This window comes from Phallusia mammillata, chromosome 7, assembly GCF_965637545.1.
Source record: "Phallusia mammillata chromosome 7, kaPhaMamm4.hap1.1, whole genome shotgun sequence".
NCBI lineage: Eukaryota > Metazoa > Chordata > Ascidiacea > Phlebobranchia > Ascidiidae > Phallusia > Phallusia mammillata.
In genome coordinates, this window is record NC_137258.1 from 20,304,289 (window position 1) to 20,327,255 (window position 22,967).

General features: G+C 35.8%; 4 protein-coding genes across 4 annotated transcripts; 3 read left to right on the forward strand and 1 right to left on the reverse strand.

Moving 5' to 3' along the window:
- Positions 1-786: 786 nt before the first annotated feature.
- LOC145237348 (cyclic nucleotide-gated channel alpha-3-like) lies at positions 787-6,707 on the forward strand. Its single transcript, XM_080100163.1, has 13 exons — positions 787-1,222; positions 1,395-1,496; positions 1,575-1,718; positions 2,093-2,331; positions 2,583-2,730; positions 3,150-3,314; positions 3,588-3,744; positions 3,820-3,951; positions 4,620-4,796; positions 5,104-5,224; positions 5,528-5,669; positions 5,739-5,877; positions 6,262-6,707. Exons 1-13 carry the CDS (start codon positions 1,047-1,049, stop codon positions 6,532-6,534), a joined length of 2,115 nt encoding a protein of 704 aa, XP_079956289.1. The 5' UTR covers positions 787-1,046; the 3' UTR covers positions 6,535-6,707.
- A 693-nt stretch (positions 6,708-7,400) lies between these two features.
- On the forward strand, positions 7,401-10,426 carry LOC145237350 (uncharacterized). The gene is made up of 7 exons (XM_080100165.1): positions 7,401-7,554; positions 8,156-8,964; positions 9,029-9,109; positions 9,205-9,341; positions 9,414-9,540; positions 9,929-10,067; positions 10,197-10,426. The coding sequence occupies exons 1-7, from the start codon at positions 7,500-7,502 to the stop codon at positions 10,283-10,285; spliced, it is 1,437 nt and encodes a 478-aa protein (XP_079956291.1). The 5' UTR covers positions 7,401-7,499; the 3' UTR covers positions 10,286-10,426.
- A 41-nt stretch (positions 10,427-10,467) lies between these two features.
- LOC145237351 (ragulator complex protein LAMTOR1-like) lies at positions 10,468-13,919 on the reverse strand. The gene is made up of 5 exons (XM_080100166.1): positions 13,737-13,919; positions 13,454-13,626; positions 12,726-12,800; positions 12,539-12,659; positions 10,468-11,875 (listed from the first exon to the last, which is right to left on the reverse strand). Exons 1-5 carry the CDS (start codon positions 13,779-13,781, stop codon positions 11,783-11,785), a joined length of 507 nt encoding a protein of 168 aa, XP_079956292.1. The 5' UTR covers positions 13,782-13,919; the 3' UTR covers positions 10,468-11,782.
- A 171-nt stretch (positions 13,920-14,090) lies between these two features.
- On the forward strand, positions 14,091-22,967 carry LOC145237349 (uncharacterized). Its single transcript, XM_080100164.1, has 14 exons — positions 14,091-14,413; positions 14,622-14,671; positions 15,116-15,293; positions 15,749-15,869; positions 16,309-16,507; positions 17,038-17,115; positions 17,605-17,674; positions 17,878-17,942; positions 18,488-18,554; positions 18,628-18,676; positions 19,078-19,208; positions 19,677-19,828; positions 20,369-20,428; positions 20,634-22,967. Exons 1-14 carry the CDS (start codon positions 14,306-14,308, stop codon positions 20,758-20,760), a joined length of 1,455 nt encoding a protein of 484 aa, XP_079956290.1. The 5' UTR covers positions 14,091-14,305; the 3' UTR covers positions 20,761-22,967.

A 22,967-nucleotide genomic window follows, 5' to 3' on the forward strand; every position in this document is an offset into this window, starting at 1 on the left:
GACAAACACAGCTTTAGGTGTTCGATGCTTGCAAACGGGCTGTTTTATATTCACAACTGTTTGTATTGTTGTTAGTAATCGAACGTTTTATGTCGCCGAAAAATATTCACAAACATGATTTGCGTGAACAAATTTATTGGATTTTAAAATTGCTTTGTAACGTTGCACCTGCTGTCTGCGCCGTTAATGAACCTCTGTAATCACAAGATACCAGCAGCATTTTAGGGAAAGCAAACAACCTTGTCGAATAATAGTTCCCGTTGTCACGTTTGTTTCTGCAAGGCCGTTCAGACAGACTGGAATAAAATGATCAAAGGTAATTTTATCTGATGTAGTAAACACGCTAGTCCAAAAAGCCCAGAAAGTTGTAGCCTTTACATTTCCAAATTCGACCCATGTCATGCTTTTCCAGCACACAGAGCATTTTTCAAAAAACAATCGAAATTGTTTGATTGCGTCATAATGCAAAGGTTACATAACAAAGCATGATGGTTTCCCTATACACAGACTCAGTAGGCTGTAATAATTTGGCAATTAGGGTAAGGTCCACGATGAAGGGAAAACGCTAACCGACAAAAACGCGCATGTCGTACAGTGCAGGTCATTGCCGGATCATATTGTACAAATGACTGACGATTTGAACAAACACGTTGGGACAGTACTTGATACAGAACGACGGTCAAGCGAAATATAATCCCTGGTCACTAACAATGAAAAGCGTAGCGACAAAAAAAGAGCGGATTAAAATGTGCATACTGACAGCAACAGATTTGTTGGGTCGGCTTGCACCAATCCGTTGTAATTTATCGACCGATTTGATAAGCAGCTGTACCAGCAGTGCTGTACTGCCCCTGTATATGCTCGCTTTTATATTATGCTGCCTTTGCCTTGGTTTTTCTATGCCTGAAGAACAAGAGTTTATCTGGAGACTGTAAGACTACAGTAAAGGTGGCAACAGTTTTGTTGTTAGGGATGCTTTCAGTGCTATTAGGTATTGTTGCTATCAGTTCTGTTGGTGCACAAATGACTGGAATTTGACGTGGAAAATGCCGAAGATTAGTCCAATGGCGAGTAAGGATGCGTCTGGAAACACCTTGGGTAGATCTATGGATGTAAATACACCTTCGACATTATCAATGATGAAAAATCAAGTATTTAGTATTTCTTCCGATTTTTCAAACAGCGATGCTCCGTCGGATTCAGGCTCACCCTACAAAGCCAGGTTTGGATATTTCTGTTTCGTTATTTTGAAAAGTGATAGAGTTAATGCCATGTTCTAATTTTCATGAAAAGCAAATTTGTTTGGCCCGTTTAAAATGTGTGTAATATGCAAATGTAAGGTAAATTATATACGTAAACGCCAACCCCATTTGAAAGTAATGCATGTTTTGCAGTAAATCACCTTCGGAAAACATAGACCCAGAGGCTCTGTCGGACACACAAAGCCATACATCAAGACCTGGTGTAGCCACAAGGTTGGCAATGACCGCAATAAAGTATGTTTTGTGCTGAATATGTTAACTATATGTTATGCTGTACCAGTTGTTATTTTGTGTGTGTGTGTGAAATTAAAGGGTCAATAAGTGGGTTTCCACGGCACGAAAAAACGTTGAACAAGAAGAACCCAACGATTCGATGATGGCAAAAGTCCAAGGCCCACCTATGCCCATCACTCCAACCCTGTCCCACAACGACAAAGTCGAAAGTCAGGCAAACGAGTAAGTCCTCTTGGCGCCGTGTCATCTAACTATCACAACTGTACCGATAGAGCAAGCTATTCGCGCACAACTTGCTTGCTATCGGATATTAACAATTCAGTTCATTCTGATTGACGTCATCCTAATTGTGAATGTACAGGATTCTCTAACCTTGTTTGTGTAACAATAATGTAACAATAAGCTATTGTGTAAAAGAAATGTAAGAACTGGTAACATTTTCATTGTTATCAATGCCAATGACTGTTCGTAAATGCTTTTTGTTTATGAATTGTTTTCTTGACTTTGTTATGTTAATCATTGAAGCTCTGAAAGGGGTTGGGTGCCTTTTTGACACCACTTGGGAGTTTGTACAGTAACCACATTTTTGTTTACAGCACTACCAAACCCCAAAAGAAGAAATCACGCAATGTGCATTGGGTGATTGACCCTGCTGAAGGATTCTACTTTTGGTGGTTACTGATTATCACGATTGCTGTATTTTATAACCTCATCTTTGTCGTTGCGCGATCGTGTTTTACTGATCTGCAAGTAAAAAACGCCATAATGTGGTTGCCGTTCGACTATCTTTGTGACATTGTCTACCTCCTTGACATGATTGTTCGACAAAAAACAGGTCAGTTTCAACAAGAAAGTTGAAAGTTAAGAGTTCTCGTTAGTGTTTTTTTTGATACATTTTAGGCAGAAGTAGTTACCCGTTTCGTACCCCCGGTTGCTTTCTAAGATAAAATATATCCCACGTTTGCTTAATTAACCATGTCTGCACAAAGTTTTGCTGGTGGCTACATGATATGTTAACAAAATACTGAAACGTGAATATCTTTCCTTGTAAATTAGTCCATGCAAGATATTTTACCTTTGTTTTAGGATTCTTGGAGCAGGGTCTTCTGGTGAAAGACCAAAAGCGTCTCAAGCAAGCATATCGCCAAGATTTTCAGTTTTATCTCGATGCTGCGTCAATTCTGCCAACTGATCTAGGGTATATTGTTTTCGGAATACACAGACTGGAGCTACGGTACGTTTCAGTAAACTTAATTAGCATGTCAGATACATCACGTAGGTTGGTTTACTATCAAATACGTTGGTTTGGTATATGTACCACTTGGCCTTATTTTTGCCGTGATTTCACCAATTTTGGGTCTAATTGGGGCTATGTTGTAAAACAAGTTTAATGTTAGGCCGGGTTTCGGGCTTGTGCTTGTAATTTAGGCCTAGTTCAGGCCCTTAAATTATACTTTCAACTCCAATGTACCAAACTAGCGGATTCAATATTTTGGAGACAGTTTTGTGAATTTCTCACAAATATATAATCACTGGTGGCTATAAATAAGCTTTTGCTGCCAGGCTTAATGTTTATACGCTGGTTGTTATGTTTTATTATACTGAAGTACAAAAAGTCTCTATATATGACACGGGTATTGTCTTTGTGTGCAGGTTTAATCGAGTCCTGAGGTTTCCAAGGATGTTTGAATGCTTTGACCGCGTGGAGACCAGAACACCCTATCCGAATCTTTTTCGTATTTCGATTCTCGTCTTATATATCGTTGTGATCATTCATTGGAATGCATGTATCTATTACGCTCTGTCTAGGGCTATTGGGTAAGCTTGAGCGAAAAATTTAAAATTATACCTTACTTATCGATTTTTTGTAACAAAGGAACTAATTAAAAAAAGCATGCTGTTTATTAAAAAAAACTAAATGCAATAACTTGCAACTAAAAAAAGGAAACGTCACTTGACAAATTTGTGGATGTTGTATCGCTAATATAACTGATCCTTAAAATTATTGCACCTTATGTTACTTTTACTCTGTTGGCATTATGGTTAGTAATGGATTATATCATAAAGAAATGTATGAATTGTTTATTTTAGATTCGGTACAGACGAATGGGTTTACCCTGATCCCAGCCACCCACCGTTCGACACACTCTTACGAAAATACGTGTACAGCTTATATTGGTCAACTCTTACCCTCACAACTATTGGTGAAACGCCAATGCCAGTCGAGGATATTGAATACCTGTTCCAAGTGAGATATAGCCTACCTATTTTTCAACAGAATGTTGATGGACCTAAACCGTTTTTAACCTATTTGTGTTTGTAGGTCGTCGATTTTCTTGTTGGTGTTTTGATTTTTGCTACCATCGTCGGTAATGTTGGTTCTATGATCAGTAACATGAACGCAGCCAGGTCGGAATTCCAAAGCAAAATGGATGCCATTAAACAGTACATGCAGGTATGTAAAACTTTTAAAATAACAGTTTCAGTAATGGTTCAAAACCACCAACAACAGGACTTGAATTGACGATTGCTGTTTGCCCTTTTTTAACTTCGACTATAAAACAGTAAAACCAATGGGCGATAAAATCCTAGATTTCTATTTGATGAGATTTCTATTTCAATAGGGAACTGATGATGCCATTTAGGTAAAACATATATTTGTTCACCCGAAACTAACTGATTTTAATCACGGATTTTGTCGTCCATATTTTCACTGCTGTTTTATAGCAAAAAGGAAAAAACACATAAACAAGATATCCCTTTGCAGAATAGTGCACAGTCATGACTGTTGAAACGTCTGCATCACATTGTTTTAATATGTAATGACTGTGGTACTTAGTGGTGGGTCTTAACCTTTTCAGTGCCGTTACCCTTACAAACATCAGGATAAATTTAATTTTACCCCATTAAAAAAAACGGAAATTGCCAACTATGACGTCAAAGAAAGATGGCGCAAATGATAGATAATTACTCTCTTAAAAATATCAAATTACCTATTTGAAGGCTTTTAAACACAGGTTACAACCACTGCCTGTAGCATGGTCTACTTAAAGCCTTTACCGTGCATCAGAGAATGATTTTTCGAACATGCTACTTGTTTTAAATTTTGACATATTCGTTTAGTTTCGAGCTGTGAATAAGACACTACAGAAACGTGTGATCAAGTGGTTTGATTACCTATGGACGAACAAGAAATCCACGGATGAAAAAGCTGTGCTAAGTTTGCTTCCAGACACACTAAGGGCAGAAATTGCCATCAGCGTTCATCTGGAAACTCTAAAACGAGTCAGCATCTTTCAGGCATGGAACATTTTTGTTTTTAATTTAAAACATTCTAGATTCGTCAAAATTTGATACCTTGGTATTAATGTCCACATAATTTTTGGTGTGGTTATTTCAATATCTGGCAAATTATGTTTATTTCCATATTTGGTATTTATGGTTATTTTCATATTTCTTATTTTATGGTAGTTTCCATATAGGGTATTTTCTGGTTATTTCCTCATGTGGTATTTAATGCTTATTTCTATATTTGGTATTTTATGGTTATTCCATATTTGGTATTCTATGGTTATTAACATCGTGGAATTGTTATTTTCAACTTTAGGACTGTGAACCGGGTCTTCTAATAGAGCTTGTTCTCAAACTACAGCCTCAAGTGTTTAGTCCTGGAGATTATATTTGCCGCAAGGGAGACGTTGGAAAAGAAATGTACATCGTAAAAGAAGGTTAGCAGTTTGACAAAAAGGCTAAAGTATTTGATCGTGTCAAAGGTTTAAGCCACCGTTTCTTAAGTGTGCCACAGGGTGCTTTTTTGGGCCACAAACCCTTACTTAGGATCCTTACTAGTGACCACCACTGACAAAAAACAGCACAAGCTTTCTTCCTTTGCAACATACACAACTCATAGCACACTGCGAATATCTTTTTTTAAATTGTTACGAAGAGATATACCCGATCCACAAGCTTATTGCTTATACTCAGAATACCTTTTGGGGACTGATATTAAATTTTACTAACGTTTATTTCAGGAAAACTAGGAGTGGTAGCAGATGACGGAATCACGCAATACGCAGTCTTAGGAAATGGAGCTTATTTTGGGGAAATCAGTATCCTGAATATATCTGGAACCAAAACTGGAAACCGTAGAACTGCCAATGTTCGAAGCATTGGGTAAGTTTACTCTCGTGGTTTAATAGCACTAAAACAAGTCGTAGCTTAATATTTCTGGCTGCTTTACAGGTATACTGACCTTTTTTGCCTGTCAAAAGACGATCTGCTGGAAGTACTTTCAGAATATCCTGGAGCCAAACAAGTACTTGAGGAAAAAGGAAAAAAGATTCTCATGAAAGACGGTTTGGTCGACAAAAAAGAAGACGAGGTACAAGACCACTTACGCACTGCATCAGTAATATATTTAATTTAACTGATAGGACGTTTTGTTTGAGATTTTTATTGTTGTCAGCAAATTGATACAGAGTAGTAAATCGGCTCTGTTTTTTCGTCTGGGCTTTGAGTTCGGGCCGGATTCGGGCTTGAGTTTCAATAAAACAGGTTCTGTTCGGACTTAGTTCACACTCAGCATCATTTTTGTTGCATTTTTACCTACTTTTGTGCCTGATTTGAGCTTTGCTTTTTTGAAAAATGGGGTATGGCCTGAGTTTAGGCCTGTACTTTCAGGTTCGGGCCACAAACTCAGTTTCGCTTACAACTCTGATCTGATATAACATCATTTCATGTTTTAAGCGGTTTTACAATTTTTCAGGAAGTTCCAATGGACGAAATGGAGATGACCGAAAAAGTAGAAATGATGGCGATTCGCCTAACTAAGCTACAGAGCAAGTTCGCTCGTATGATGTCCGAATATACCAGCACTCAGCAGAAACTAAAGGAGCGAATTTTTCAGCTCGAGTCGCAAGGCACAAGGCCACTTCTTACAGTAACGGATTATGAACAGCCTTCTTGTTCGTCTCAAAATGATAATTTGCCACCAAAATCGATAGAGTCTATTACAAGATCAAAATCATCTGCTACTTGAGACAGCTGCCTGTGTTTCGGAGTACTGTTTTGCCAAAGAATTTGCGATAGCAAAGTCATAGCCTTCTCGGCGTTTTCGTGTTTGTGCTTGAGGGCACTGCCTGTGTTTTTAACGACTCAACGACTTGTCGCTTTTTATTATTATTATTTGTAAATAAACTTTTGACAACAGCGCTTCTGTTTTGTCTTATTTTTACACTTCGCAGTTTAGCCTACGGTTTCGAATGTTTAGATTTTTACCGAAAGCTGTGTTTTTTAAAAAAAAATACAGCTCTTCGTTATAATTTTGCTTTTCAGTTTGCAGTTTAGGATGTAAAGTGTTTTACAGACAGTTATCTATTCGGAAAATATATTTATATATTTGTACCCCAGTAAAAAAATTAGGAGTTCGAAAGTAGTTTGTTTTTGCAGACCCCTAGAGGGAGCCATTTTTGTCAGTTGCTATAAACAATGAAAGTGGTTTTCTAGTTGCACTGTTGGCGGATGTGGAAGTTAATTAAGCTTTGCAAGCTAGGCAGTTTCATAACCAAGTCATGTATAAACGCTTTTGTGGCGTATGTAATTTTTAACATGCGACATCTGCTGACGCTAGTGTATTAAATAACTGCGTTAGTAACTGATTTTTCATGTACAGCAAGTCTGGTTCTCTGACAAAATTTAGGCATGTTTAAAGTCTTAAAACCAAAAACGACTGTAACACGAGGTGAAGGTTTGAGCTGTATACAACTGTTATAACAGCTAATAACTCTAGAGATAGATGTGGATGTTTGACTTTAATAAACCTCCAAAGAGACCGTTGTGCATTTCTGCTGAGAGCAAACTATTTGAAGTACATAGTACATAGTACATGTTAAAATGTGTTAGTGGCACGCATTTTACATTTTTCAGATGTAAAAAGGTAGCTGTAATGCGACTGTAGAAAACATTGCACTGTTTAAGCTGTCGATAAATAATAAATTGTCGATAATGGATGATAAAGTGGATTATGATTTCTTTGATGATGAGCAGTCACCAAAGCAAGGTACTTTTGTTAACAAGTATTTTGTTTATGAAAACCTAACATACATAAATCATAGTACTCCAAGTCTCTTTATGCTGTCACATCAAATCATGCCAGTTCGTCCAAGCAATTTCCATGGCAAAGTATATATAAGTTAGAAAAATCTAGGCTGCACCTCAAACTCATGCCAGAAGTCTTACTGAGGGTGGGGGTGCACCAACTGTGCTGGAAGTATGTTCATCAGCAATTTTTTCAGCAGTATTTAGTATTTATTTTAACATGCCAACGTTTCACTGCGTTTTTTACCACTGCTTTTTGGTGTGTTTCGCTGCCCTTTTTTCTTTATACCAACTTTGTGTTTTCAAATTATGTTCAATTTATTTCATTACCCTGATGAAGGTGTCTCGTATGGGACATCGAAACGTTGGCATATTATAATGGATACTGCTGGAAGAGCTTAAAAATTGTTGATAGATTATGCCTGGCAGCAACAGTTTATTCATATATATATGTTTATCTTATCACACATAAGAAATGAACTACTTTAGATTACAGACTAGCTTAGTATTTCAAGCAATACCTGTACATGTACATAATGGTTTGATTATATATTTGTTTTTAGATAAAATAAAGTTGCAACCTAGCTCCTCAAACACAGTTGAAGCAGATATACTTGCTCATCCATTGACAACGAGCTCATCAGAGTCTAGTCAGGACAGTTCAGATGAATTGCATGGAACCAGTGGCAATGCCAGTGCTGCAAAATCGCCAACCTCTCTACGGAGCTCCTCTAGGGTTTCAACAACTTCAAGTAAAAACAGATCCAATACCAATGGTTCAGAAACATCCGATGACCAATTGAATAAATCTCATAACAGCACGTATGTTGTCAAACATGTTTCAAGCCATAAAAAGGGGAAGAAAAAAGCGAGGGCAAAATCATATAGCAAGAGTAAACCTGTCTCAAACAAGATACATTCTTCAGACTCAGATGTAACTGATGTATCTCCTTTGACATCACCACCCAATTCACCTGTTTTTCATCATCGAAATGAGCCTGCTTTTCCAAAGAAAAATAAGCCACCGGCCAATATGCGTCATATCACGAAACTGAATGTTGTCTTTCGAGATTCCTCAAGTGGCGATGGTTTGAATGAACCTCACCAAAGGCATTCCTCACGAGCTGAAACTGCTGATACGCAACAACAGAGAAGGGTCCATGATGACCACTGGTCAAGTAGCAGCGATGAAAATGAAAGGGAGCAGTATGATAAGAAAAAATCAACCAAAAAGGACTTAAAAATGAGACGGGATATGGCTGTTCGCAATCATAGAAAAAGACTACTGGATTCCTCAGCAAGAGAGTCAATGGAAATTTGCAATTTACTTGAAACTGTCTTGGAATTTGAGAAAAAGAAACAAGATGCCAAGGTATTATTTATGATATTATTTTATTGTACTGCTTTTGCATGCTAATGTGTCTTTATTGTTTTAGGAGATCCAATACAGAAGAAGGTTTGATGGAGAGTTTTCAAGTAGAAGTCAGAGAAAAAACATGTCCTTCTCTAATGATCAGGTCCGTTCGATTTTTTATGCTTATGCTTCAAGAATTGTTTATATTTAAAAGTAATTGTCAAGCATAATGACACATTTTTTTATAAAACAACTAAGGTCCGAAACATTGATCATGAAAATCAAAGGCTTCTTCGTGAAATAACGAAAATGAATTCAAGGAGATCAAGGCCATCAAGTGCCTCTAGTATGCGATCTGTGTCAACAGTCAAATCAAATGCATCCACTCAAAGCAGGTAAGGCATTAATTGGGAGAAACAAAAGCCAATGATTGTTTGCATTTAAAATTGTGGACTGTTTGTTTGCAGGACGTCAACATCTTCTAGGTCCAGCAGATACAGTGTATCAAGGAAACGTGATGATAGGCCAACAAAACTATACCATTCGGCTATAAATCGGGTCAATTACCAACAACAAATCGAACGAGAAAACATGGTAATCGCATGAAAACATGTTTTTTACAGGTTATGGTCATGTACGCAAAATTGTTTTTTAACTTTTTCAACTTTTACACCAACTTTTTCAATTCACTCAGGAACTGAAGATGCCAAAAACATTTGGTGAAATATATATTCTGTGCAAATATTGTGTGCCAGTTGATTCTGTTTGGCCTAGGCCTATATATGCTAGGTTTTAGATTATCTTTACAACTTTGAACATACTTTTGTTTGTTTATTTTTCTGGTTTCGAAAGAAATCCTTAATACAGGTTCCAGCTAGGACAAGTATTTAGCAAATTTTTTGTGTAAAAGTGCCGATTGAATATTTTTTATTATCCCTTATGAGGCTTGTCTGACACTAATACTTCACAAATATGTTCACAGCAACTACTAAAGAGGCTTCAAGCTGCAAAACCGACACAAGGCATGAGGCGGAGGGCACAGTTAGAAGATTACAAGCAACAAACAAAGTATATGGGTGGCACCATCGACAGAAATAATATGTCTGTACAAAGGGCACATGGTAAGGAACCTCATCAATTATTTCTAAGACAGAATCTCTAAATAGATACATGCAATATGTGTGGGCTTCTGTCTGGCACAATTTATTAATGGCACAAGCTGTTGTACTTGAAACCTATTTTGTTTTTAGAGCTGACCAGAAATGCTGACGTTGTGCGAGATGCAATTGGCTTAAGCAGACAACATCATGGAAAACCTGTTTGGCAAGATTCATGGTGAATTACCAATTTCCTATGGTTGTGGAATGCCTATCACTCTTCAATTGTGGACACTGTGAAACTTTAATTGCAATACTGTTAAACTGTAAAGGACCACCAACAGCTTTGTACAAACAAACAGTTGTGCAGTACCAGATACCTATCGATTATTTATCGATTATTTAAATTTATTGCAGTGAAATGTGTGATTACTGTTTTTATATTGATCAGGTCAATTGTTTATCAATGTTATTACAACACAAAACTACGCTGACACAATTTGCAAAAAACATACATTTCATACTTTTGCCCATTTTAAAATGTATTTTTGTGTATGTCTATTGCTCAATCACAGTAAAAATTGATGTTTTGGAATAAAAGTACATATACATGTGTTTGTTTAGGCCTTGAGGGCTATTTACTGTTATGTCAGAAGCTAATAAACATCCTTCCTGTGTTGAAATGTGATTTAAATGACATTGCCTGTTGACGGCACGAGACATGTCGAACTGCTACTGGGAAATATCGACAAAATGGCATAAATGTCACTTCCTTTGATCTGTTATGTTGAAAATTCAAACAGTTTTTTGGTGAAACACAGTTTTTTTATTTAGGTTGATCCAGACACAACCTATAGCGTGTGAATCATAAGCAAAGATTTGATAAGAAAATGCAAAATGAACGAACATTGAAAATCATACATATTCTGTTAAAACACATTTAGATTCTAGCGCAGTAACAATGTTTAAATGCAAGTTATGAACACCAACATTCATGTTTTTTCTGTGAACGATAAAAAGTGGAATAAATGTCATCAATGACTAGATTTTAATACATTGAATGGTATGTTTTTTATGTTTTGGTGCAGTATTTTATTAAAATGCTTAAAGTTGCATAATTTTATTCAAGTGATCATTAACTGTAACTATAGTTGTTACTAAATTTACCACATAAAATATATAAGCTGTTGCTACCAGGCATAATGTCAATCTTATAGAACTCTTCTGGAAATTTATTTTGTACTGATTGCAGATTCAGTGTTATTTACAGTGGTAGGATTCAATTTTTTTTAGGATTCAATTTTTTGTCAGCTGGTTCTATCACAAAAGTCATATATTTCAGCTGGTTCTGTTACAAAAAGTCCATTGACAGTAACCTAGCCAGTTCATTCTCATAAAATTTCGTAAGATGGTTCTATAGAACCAGTGCGAACCAACTGAATCCCACCACTGGTTATTTACCTGATGTAAATGACTTGTTTAGGACGTCAAAACGTTGGTACCAAAATACGCCAGAAGAGCTTTATATGGTTGGTACCACATGAAATGTTGGAGAATGTATACCAAACATCGCTTGTCCAAAATTTCACCAAATTTTTACCAAATGTAACATATCCTTCATAGAAATGGAGTAGCTTGGTGCTAGTTTCCACAAGCATTTTGACAATGCATGCTTCCAGCAACAAACACAATGGCAGTTGCAGAACATATCAGTGGTGAGTCTGTTTTTGTGTGATTGTCTACCGATGGTTTAAACTTAATACAAGCTCATCTGTCTTGGCAATTTTCACATTGTTCATTGCAGATTGCAAGCCATTCGAAACTTCGGTAATCTGTAAATAACATTTTATTGTTTGAAACGTTTAGGGTTCTATGCATTTTGCATTTGGAAATTTGCTACATATCACACCAGATGGCACAGTGTCTTTTCTTCTTTGATCCAAAATTATTTAAGTCGGCGTTTAACAATGGTAAGTAAAGAAAATATTTTGTTGAAATTGAACAAAATCATTAACAAATAACATGGTAACGTTTGTGACAGAGCAATGTAAAAAAAAATTGAAAAGGTAAAAGTAACTTTATTACGAAGTTTTGGCAATAGAGCAACTTTAAAGTCATTGCAAAAACAAACACTTTGTGTTAATTTGTATTTAGACTAAACAATATTGCAAAAACTAATTTTGACTGTTCACCTCACAATTACATGTATATTAAAGAAATTTTTTTCTCTCTATTTTGGGCTTAAATGCAAGATCCCTGATTACACCACACGGTTGTTTTTTACCCCTCAAGCATAACATAACAACTTTTAATTCTTAAGAACTGAATAGTTCCAACTTTAACTGTTTGAAAATGTATGTTGGCATGCTAAAACAGTATTTTTGGAAAGATAAAGAAATTGATCACCCTATTTAGTGGCTTAACTTAGACTACATTAACAGGAAACATTTTTAAAACAATTCAATGCATTGATCGTAAACCACTAAAACCCTTACCAGATAAACATCATTAATGGAGATGGATGGTGCATTAAGGATGGAGGCAGGATTACTACCAGATGAATGCAAGGAAGGTTGCTTGTATCTTGTTCCACTTGTCAGGGTTGACACCTTGCGGCTAAAATTGAACAAGTTTTAATGCAAATGAACAGAAGAGCATTAGGTTGAAAGAAGCTGCACTTACTTGTATTGTTGTACTCGATTCATATATTCAACAGCGTCAATTTTTGACTCCAAAGCTGTAATGTCAATCACATCACTGCAACAAAAAGATGATAAATGAACACTTAGACTATACATTAAACGTCAGACCAGTCCGCAGAACATGGTAGTTTCTGGCGAGATCTTAGGCATGCAGAACAAACATGTCCTGCCTGCAAGACCATTTTCAGCAGGTGCAGGCAAGCTATAGAAGGCAAGGCAGTACGACAATCTTTTTTTATATGCCTGGTGCAAAAATTCTGCATGCAGCACCCCAAAAATAGCATGCTTTTTTTTGTTCAAACGAGATCGTGTAACTGCCATACTCTGCAGACTGGATGTCAGAAACGTTCTGGTCAAATCTGTGGTTTTCATGACATGTCACTAATGAAACACTTGTTGGCATTACACATTGCATGCATGTTACTGCATGGTTTGCCGAATGGACCGGCCTGCCTGAACCATATACAGACATAAAAAAACTGACCAGGATTCTTCCCCGAGAGTGTCCTAGGTTCGAACCCCATGAAAAAAACAGAAAAAAATCAATAAAAAATATATACTTCTGTGCACTTATGAAATTGCTGGTGGTTATGGGTATTGAGATTGGGTAAAGATTTGTAATGAGAATAACATCACAATTTAATCCTTTCATACATCTCTAAAAAATGCTAAGCATGTTCAATGAAATAATGATGTAAAACAACTTACTTATTGTATTGTGTGATTATTCCACTCAGAATGGATTGCTCGTCATGTTTAATTTTTGGCAAACTGCCAGGAGGTGTCATATCATCATAGTCATATGCTGATAATATAGGCTCCGTTGTATCGTTAATGGACACCCCTGTCCCTTCTTTTGGTAAAAACGGCCTGGTTTCATCCTAACAATAGAGAGTGTTTGTTAGTTCTCACAGATATACAATTAACTGGATACTTAGTCTTATTTTAATTAGCAAAATTTAGCACACAAAAAAGCAAGAAAAAGACATACATTTTCGTCTTCGCCATTACCTAGGCAGCTATTACAGCATCCCATTGCTACGTTTGTTTAGCTGAGTTGCTTAATAACAAGTATTTGTTGACAAACAGCTGAAAACTTCAATGAAAACAGAATTATACTTGATTATTTTGTCAATCTCAATCCCGAGACTTTGCGCTTCAATAAACAACAACCAGTCATGCGTATAATAGACAATAGAATAATAATAAGGTACCATGGCAAATTATTGATATGAAACAAGTAGAGTGATTTTTTTCGGAAATAAATCAAGAACTTTCAAACTCGCTGCACAAGTTGGTTAAATTTTTGTATTCCAGGGTGATACCCCAAAAGCAATGTGTGTATCTCTTTAAAATTTGAAGGAATATGTAGTTCATCTCTCGTTTTTTTCTTTTTGTCTATGACGTCATCAGTTGTGTTGTGGCAGGTGAATCACCTTGTAACCTAAATGTACAGAAGCTGTACTTTATTTGCTTCGTTGTTAGATATCATTTAATATAGAAGTTCAGAAACAATTATAATTTTGAACATAAGGTCCTAGGAACCAAGTAGTTGGAAAAATGCACGGGTCTGGTGCTGGAACGAGAAGTTCTACAAAGGTTTTTGGGAATATCTTTATTTCTTTTATTGGAGCTGGCGTTCTTGGACTTCCTTATGCATTTAAAGAGGTACAATACAATTTACGGTTTACAATCTGTAATATTGAAATTAAAAGTATATTTGTCTACCTGCATTTTTTAACATTTGCTTAGAATATGTATATTTCAGTTGAATGTATTGTGTCTCCAATTTAACACTGAATACAGGAATAAAACAGTTTACCTCAGTTATTTTTTGCATGTTGTTAATTTTAATATCACATACTCTGTTTTACAGGCTGGAATCTTGGAAGGAACTCTGATTATGAGTTTTGTGGGATATTTAAGGTATGAACTGTTTCACCTCATCACTTTTTTGTTTTTACAGTAAATCTTTTATGATTAGGTTTGAATGAAAAATATATGTCTTTTGTAAATCTTGCAACAGGCAAGTTGGTCGGGTGATGCTTAGGTCCATTTTTTAGTGCACTTATGAACCCTGCTTTTCCTTGGAGGTTGATTTAACTATTTTAGCCAACTTTATTTTCCATCTTTGCTGTATATATTTATTGGTCCTGTTAAACTGTTGGCTGGAATATGTGTGAACTGGTTGCAACGTTTGCTAAAACTTGGATTGGCAAACCTGTTAATTGACCAGTCAAATACCCAACCCTAACCAAAACTATAGACATGTGGTGCAATTTTACAATTTTCGCAAACAGTAAAGTAACTAAACGAAGAAGAAATGATTAGTTGCGTGACCAGTTGACCCAAAGTATTCCTATATTTCAGTGTTCAAGCCATGCTGCTGCTTATTGACTGCAAAGATCAAATGGAAGGGAACCAGTATCACTCTTTATCCAACGGAGACAAGGGTGATGCAGAAGTTGCCCTCATACCATTGTCAAATGGCATGAGCAAAGCAGAAATGGAAAAACGTACCACAAAAACTTTAGCAAGAAGTGAAAAGGTAAAAAGGCTGACCCAGTTTTGTGTTGAAAACAAATATAATTTCTGTGGAGTGAAAGCAAACCAAAAAGTTTTTTTTTAAGTTTTGTGTATTTTTGCAAACATTTTATGTTTTTTTAAGACAGGTAGTCTATGTGATTTTGTGCTGTAACTGCTTTTCCATTTCAGATATAACGAGATACTTTTCATTTTATCTTTATTGTGGTGTTAGTCAAGCTTTAAGTAATATTTTTTTGTACATCAGCAATGTTAGGAGACATGTTTTTGTGACTACTGTAGAGCTAACTAAAACATGTCTCACTTGCCATTGCATTGAAGTGCAATTTCCACTATACATTGACATTGAAATTGGTATAATCGTAAAGACATTTTATGTTGTTACAAATCAAGCCAAAATCGTTTTCAACTCTTAATGTCATCAATAACGGTCAATTGTGTTTTATTTTACTGTTTCAGAATTCCAACAACTCTAGTTCAAAATCTGTACAAGAAATTGGTTATGGTGATGTAGGTTACTTTGCCATGGGAAACACTGGTGCCACACTGGTGGATGTGGCCATTGTTGTGTCACAAACAGGTTAGATAGGAAGTAATTTATATCACAGTGTTTTATATTAATCCAAATAGACCTATTTGCGGATTATTGCCTGCTATTTAGTGATGGGTCCCCTTCCCAAAGGAAAAAACTACTTTTGTAAATAGACAATATAATGATTCAAAAAGAATATGTGCAAATCCCTTGAAGTTTGGTTGGATGCTTTCTACTAATTTGTCCTTGCAAGAATCTAAAAATAATCATTATATTTTATAGCGCAATCAATTTTCATAAACAAGTGTGTGGGGACCTGTTTGTTTGTTTTTTTGCAAAAACAATGTGTGTATAGTAAATCGATAAATAGGATATAGAATACATTTAATGAAAATATATAGGAAAGCCACTTTTCTAGTTTAAATTATATAGGTTAAAATGTGTTTCATAATATTGCTTTAGGATTTAAACCTTTGGTATGTTACAGGATTTTGTTGTGCCTATCTTATATTTATCACGGAAAATGTCGCACAATATTTCTCTTCTATGGACCATATACCAACTGGTGAGGATGTTCCAACGACAATGCCAGGCTCGTTTGTGCAGCGATGGGCTCTCCTCATACTTATGCTTCCATTATGTTGCCTTTGCTTTCTTCGCCACCTTCACAAACTAGCTCTATTCAGGTATTTGTTCTTGTTTGTTTTCTGGGTTTTCCCACTAGTGTTTCAGAATACCTGTGTTTGCTTTGTGAATATTTAAGTAACAAGACGCTGGAATATCAAAGTTCAATGTTTATGTTGTTTAGCAACATTTATAAGAAGTTTTTTTCCCTGTTATGCCACTGGTGGATACACCAAGTCAAATTCGTTTTTATAATAGTTGTTTGGAGAATTGTGTCAGCTGATAGTGCTTTCATTTTTTTTAAACACACAACTTGCAAGCATACAGTTTATTTTTACTACATAAGGCATTTTTTTAAGTCAAGTGAAAGATAATCTTCAATACACAATGTGTAAAAAATGCCCCAAGTTACCAGAAATCTATTCATTATGGTTCTGAACGCTCAGCTTTAAAATCTATACAATCCGGTTCACAATGCTCAACTTTAAAATCTATACAATCTGGTTCGCAATGCTTAACTTTAAAAATTGCCTATCAGATCATACTCAACTCCTGTTTCCAACACTCTTTAATACCTTCCATGTTTTTACAGTTTGTTTGCCGACTTTGCGAATGTCTTTGCATACTCTATCGTGTTTTGGTTTGACTTTGAACATGCACATACAGTCAGGTAAGCGAAGCATCATACATCTGTAATTGGCATAAAACTTAATATCAAAAGTCAGAGGTCCGCAACCTTTTGAACACCTCATGACATTTTACTTGTTATGTAAAAATAGTAATGGCTTTGTGTGCCAATTTTGTATGTGTGCAAGTGTTTTTTTTTTAAATAGTGGTTTAAGCTAATTTTACATTAAATCAGAAGACAGACAGATTTAGACATGGCACAATGTTTTAAGAATTATAACATCATAACAAATGTAAATCAATCATTGCAATACTTCAAACAATAACGAAAAGTACTTCAATACAAACTTCTAAGTCACTTGACGTTCCATGAATATTCACCTTATGTTTCCAGGACCTAAGTATTAAATAAAAGTTGCCTAAGCATTAAAGATTACCAGGGCATTTTGTAGCTTATGTTTAGAATGGAAATTAAAGATTTTTAACAGTTTTTGATTTAACAACAAATCCTTTCCTCTTTTATTCGTTGCAGTGTGCACCCAAAGGAAATGGATTTGAGCGGATTTCCATTCTTTGCTGGCATGGCTGTGTATTGCTATGAGGTAGAAATAACATTATGTCATGATTTTTTCCACTGTTTGTCATTTGCATTTGACTAATTTTTCCTATTCATATACATTTACAATCTTTTGCTTCGAAAATTAGTAAAATAAGTTTTTTAATTGATAACAGATTGATTGTGGTTTTTTAATTCTTTGTTACCAATAATAACTTGCAGTAGTAACACCTTTATTTTTGCCCCTAGGGTGCTGGAATGATTTTGTCATTAGAAGGCTCCATGGCTATAGAAGTTAGGTCTCAATTTCGCAGGTTTGTGTACATTTTCTTGCTGTTCACCATTGGTTACGTGCATGGTAGTTTTTTAATCAATGGCAACAATGCTTAAGTTTAAAATGTGTGACCACCGATATAACATGCAAAATTTTGATTTGGCAAAAATATTCAAATTGTAAGTTTTTTAGAAAATTGTTGGTTTAATGTCATCTTGTTTTACCCAATAAAAATTGACGTTTGCTAAAATAGCTGTAAAACCTGAATACATATATATATGTAGAACCTATGTAATTTGTAGAGGCTTTGGGCTACTCCAAAATTAGCGATCTATGCAAAGATTGACCAATGTACTATGTGTGTGTATGTACTATATTACAAAAGCTTCCTTGAATTGTATGATTCCAACAGTACATTGTAGTTATAGATTCTATGTTTTAGCAAAGCCTATTGTTATGTTATTACACTTACATATATGTATTATGTTGAACAAAAATCATGTCCCCGATGATTGATCAAATAAAACACAGTTAGGGCTTTGCTAATATTCAGCTTTTAGAAATAAAAAATTCTTTATATTGCAGCATTTTTAAGTGGGCCATGTTAGTCATTACCACCCTTTATATTGTGTTTGGAGTATGTGGTTACATGGTAAGTGCTTGTTACATGTACAACACCCATAAGCATTGATACTAATTCTAACTTTGTGTACTTTGCTTTGCAGTCGTTTGGACCAGTAACAAATCAGATCATTACTTTGAATCTTCCAGCAGGTAAGGTATTATAATTTTTGTGCCTACATTTTATGGTCAGTTTTACCAATAAAACTGTGGAAAACAATTCTGGTTTTCACACAACCAATTTGCTTTTTATGCCATCAACTGGGACTGTACATTTACTAGGCTTTGTATCGTGTTACAAAACTGCAAACGTCGTTTACTGACTCTATTAAATTAAAAACAATCATCTTTAAGTGTTGAAATTCCTGCTGGATAAATAGATCCATGTATATGCTTGCAGCAATGATTATGTCAAAGTTTCAAAGAAAATACAATTGGCCAACTATAGTGTTGGGATAAATATAAACTGGGCCTTTCCAGTGTAGGCAGTATTTCTAGGCATTTAATAAACATTTAAACAACAATAACAAACTTGTATTAAATTTGTATTGCAGGAATTTTTCCCTTGCTTGTGAAGATGTGTTTGTGTTTTTCATTATTTTTCACTTATCCAGTGATGATGTTTCCAGTGGTGCAAATTCTCGAAAAGAGATGTAAAGGCACATTTTCATCGTACATAGCTGGGGTAAGTGTCAAAATATTAACACCTGAGATGCCAACCTTTTTCGAAACTCTTGTTGATACTATCTGAATTAATTGCAATAGAATTTTTTCCATTGACTTGATTTCAATAATGTGGAGTCTTTTATGTGACGCTGTTCATACATTTGTTCATTTTCAGAGTTTGATTGTCTAAAATTGGGGGCCAAACTGAAAGTACTCGAGTATTTTAAACAATGATTTTTGTTTATGTCGCCATTACCCCTGGAAATTGATGAAAATTCTGGCTCAAATAAAGCCTAGTGTGAATTCAGGCCTGAATTAAACCCGTTTTATTCAAAGACAAGCCTGAATTCGACCCCAAAAGCCTAACTTGGCCTAAAACCCTGTTCACATATAACGGTATATATTTCCCATTCCCACTGTGTAACTATCACATGCTATCCACTAAACAAGGTTCCATATCTAACTAAGTGATCTTATTACTTTGCAGAACTTTTTGCGCGCAGGGATGGTGGCAATGACAGGTCTTGTTGTTCTGATTATTCCATCGTTTTCCACGCTCATGTCGTTGGTGGGCGCTACCTGCTGCAGTCTGTTGGCTTTTATAATGCCCGCCCTGTTCCACTTACGAATATTCCGAAGGTGAGAAAAAGGATAGCAGGCGCACCGTCAGCCTTTGGTCTTGCAAATCACGTACAATCAATATATATTGCAAACAGTTTTAATGAGACTTGTGGGGTCTCCGTGTTTTTTTGGCCGAAGCCTGATAGTACAAGCCTGAATTGGGCCCGAAAGTTTAATGAACTGAATGAATTAATTTGGCAGATAGGCCCAGAAGTGTAAGCGGGCCTGAAACTGAACCCCGAGCCCGAAAGTACCAGCCGGAAACCTCCTGGCCCAAACCCGAGTTATTTATAAAAAGAAGGCCCGAATTAGACCCCAATGTTAGATAAACCAACTCGAAATGACAATACAAATATAAAGTCAGGCTCGAATCAAGTTCGTTTTATTAAAACTAAATCCCGAACTCGACATACAACTCTGGACAGACCTACATGAAGGCTTAATGAGTATGCACTGTAATAAATCATGGAATTATCTGACCCAAAAATGGAATTATCTGACCCGACTGTGGTTCGAATACTAATGAAAAATTTTAACATAATATTCCTATTTTTTCAGCGAGATGACACTTAGCAAAAAGGTGTTGGATTATACGCTTATTGTGGTTGGAGTTTGTGCGTAAGTAAATTTCTATGTTTTTTGTTATTTTATCTTTATGTTCAGAGCAATAAATTGTCTTTTTTAAAGATTTTTTACAACTCTTTGCAAAAGCACAAAAACATAAAAGATATATTAGCAAAAATATATAAAATCCTATTTTAACTCCTTATAAATTCATGTAGTCATTCGCCAAAATAATCTAATTTTATTTCTTGGCTAACAGGACAATTATTGGGACAATTGACTCCCTAAAACGACTTGGGATCATTCCCAGTTCGCCAGAGGAAATTGGTACTATTGAGACAATAGCCTCAGTTTTCGACAACTCTACAATACCAACTACGGTTTGAATCAAACTACAAAACTTTATGGCGTAAAACTTAGACCAGACATATATCTTTTTTGTATTGATGCGTACTCATTGCGCTATCCAGAGAAGATACTCCTATTCTGTCTTATCGGTTTCCGTTTATTTCCTACAAAGTTAACTATCGCTTGAAATTATTTTTTTGTTTTTTTGGCGGCCGTATGCTTAAATGGAAGAATACTTTGCGACTTAAGCATTAGCATGAGGGGGTACAATTTTTAAGCTAAGATTTTCTTATTTGGGTGTTCTGAATAGGCGGTTTGAACGATTGTTATCAACGTTGTATGAAAGAAGAAGCAAGTAGCAAAAATTTGTTGAAGCAATTTAAACAGATTTGTTGCGTTGTGATGTCCAGGAATTGGTCTGTATGATGTACCTCAGTGTAAAGTAATTTGTTACTGGTGATCTGCCAAGCTTTATAAAGCCTCAAGAACCTTCAACCCAATAACACAACGAACAATTAAATCAGACAGTCTCATTAACAAGATACAGAATTTGTAACATGTATCATCGATTGTTAACCATGTTTCTTGATTAAACAAATTGACTACAGAAAATATGGGACATTATTATGTTGGCGTACCTCTTTAAATCAACGCATTTCAACCTTTTACCCGTTTTATCCCTCGTTTCTTATTGCGTCGTGCAATTTTTCTCTTGTCCCTTTAAGATATTGCCGTAATGCGTGCGTTTCGTTTTACTAATCCCGAATACGGGTGGTTTTCTTTGTATGATTGTCTGGCTAAAGTGTGTAACCCTCATCTATACACACTCAGCAGAATTTTGCACACCAAACTTCGCTATCTGTAACTCTCTTAGTATAGTGTACGGATTGCGAGCTGTTCAATCATCTGTTGCAACCCAGTCACCAACTTCCTGAAATCAGCTAATTAAAGCCGGAAAACTACGTGAACCAACTATAGATCACTACAATCGTTTTTGTACGACCTCTTGGGGTGCTACTACAAAGCGATTGCCCACTGTTTGTTAAAAAGGTTGGAAAAAGACACATATCCACACAAGAGAAAGCTAAAGTTTTGGCCTTGATTTTAACGTTAATGAAGTGAAGGAAAAATAGTTTAACACTTTACCTTTCATATGATGTTGTATGGTATATTTTTTAATACTCATGTACAACAGCACCTAGTGTAGAGAAATTGCCATCTTACTGGCATAATTACTATCACTTTGTTTTATTGACGAATTTCTCTGTTTCATGTGTGTTTTTTGCTCGTTATTAGTAGTTACATTTCTGTAACTTCGGCCTATTTTGATTAGTTTGTTTTTGCAGTATCCTTATTTCTGTTCACGACTTCGGCGAATTTTTGTCTTACTGTAACTAGAGTTGTGTGGCGGGCCGGGTTTACGAGTCGGGTTTGGACTTCAGTTCGATTGAAACGGACTTGATTCGATCTAACTTTTCAAGCCTGACATTTGTCGTAGCTTTACTTTGGTAAATCTTAACGTTTCGGGCCCGATTCGGCTTATTTCAACAAAATTTCGTTTGTTTGATATCGGCCCCGCTTACAACTCTTTATTCCCTAAAAATCGAAAAAAAACGTTTCATAACTTTGGCTAACACACTGTTTGATAGAGTCTGGATTTTCGATGAACCAAAAGAGAGTTACTAGAAATCTCTAGAAATTTCGCTGATCTACTAAACGTTAGTTAAATAAATGAAATCCCTATCCGGTGAAAAAAAACAGCACCCCGAATTATGACGATAAAAAACATCACAGGCCTTTACTTTGCCAAAAAAATGGATTATTTCTCTATAAGGTTAGTTGTATTGCTACTTTTACTTCACTGAAGATGTGGCTTGAGTTGTTTAGACTTCCTTCCAATCTTCATGTGCAATCTTCCTAAAAACCTCATTATTGAATATGGGTAATACTTGTAAATATTGTGTTGTGTCGTACTTACATATGCTCCACATAACACAATGTAATCAACTACCGTCTACAGTTTGTAACGGCAGTGGTACCTGTATATATGCTATTCGGTACAACTGCTATGTGGTTTGTGTACTTGTGAACGCATTTCCAGTCATGACATTCAGAATTTCTTTGTCCCCAGGTGCCTTACGAACGTGTTAGATTGTATTTTGCGCTTATATTGTCTCTCCGCGTTGTATGTGGTGTCCTTTTATTCTTATACGGGCTGGAATAAATTATTGCCTTTACAGTACAA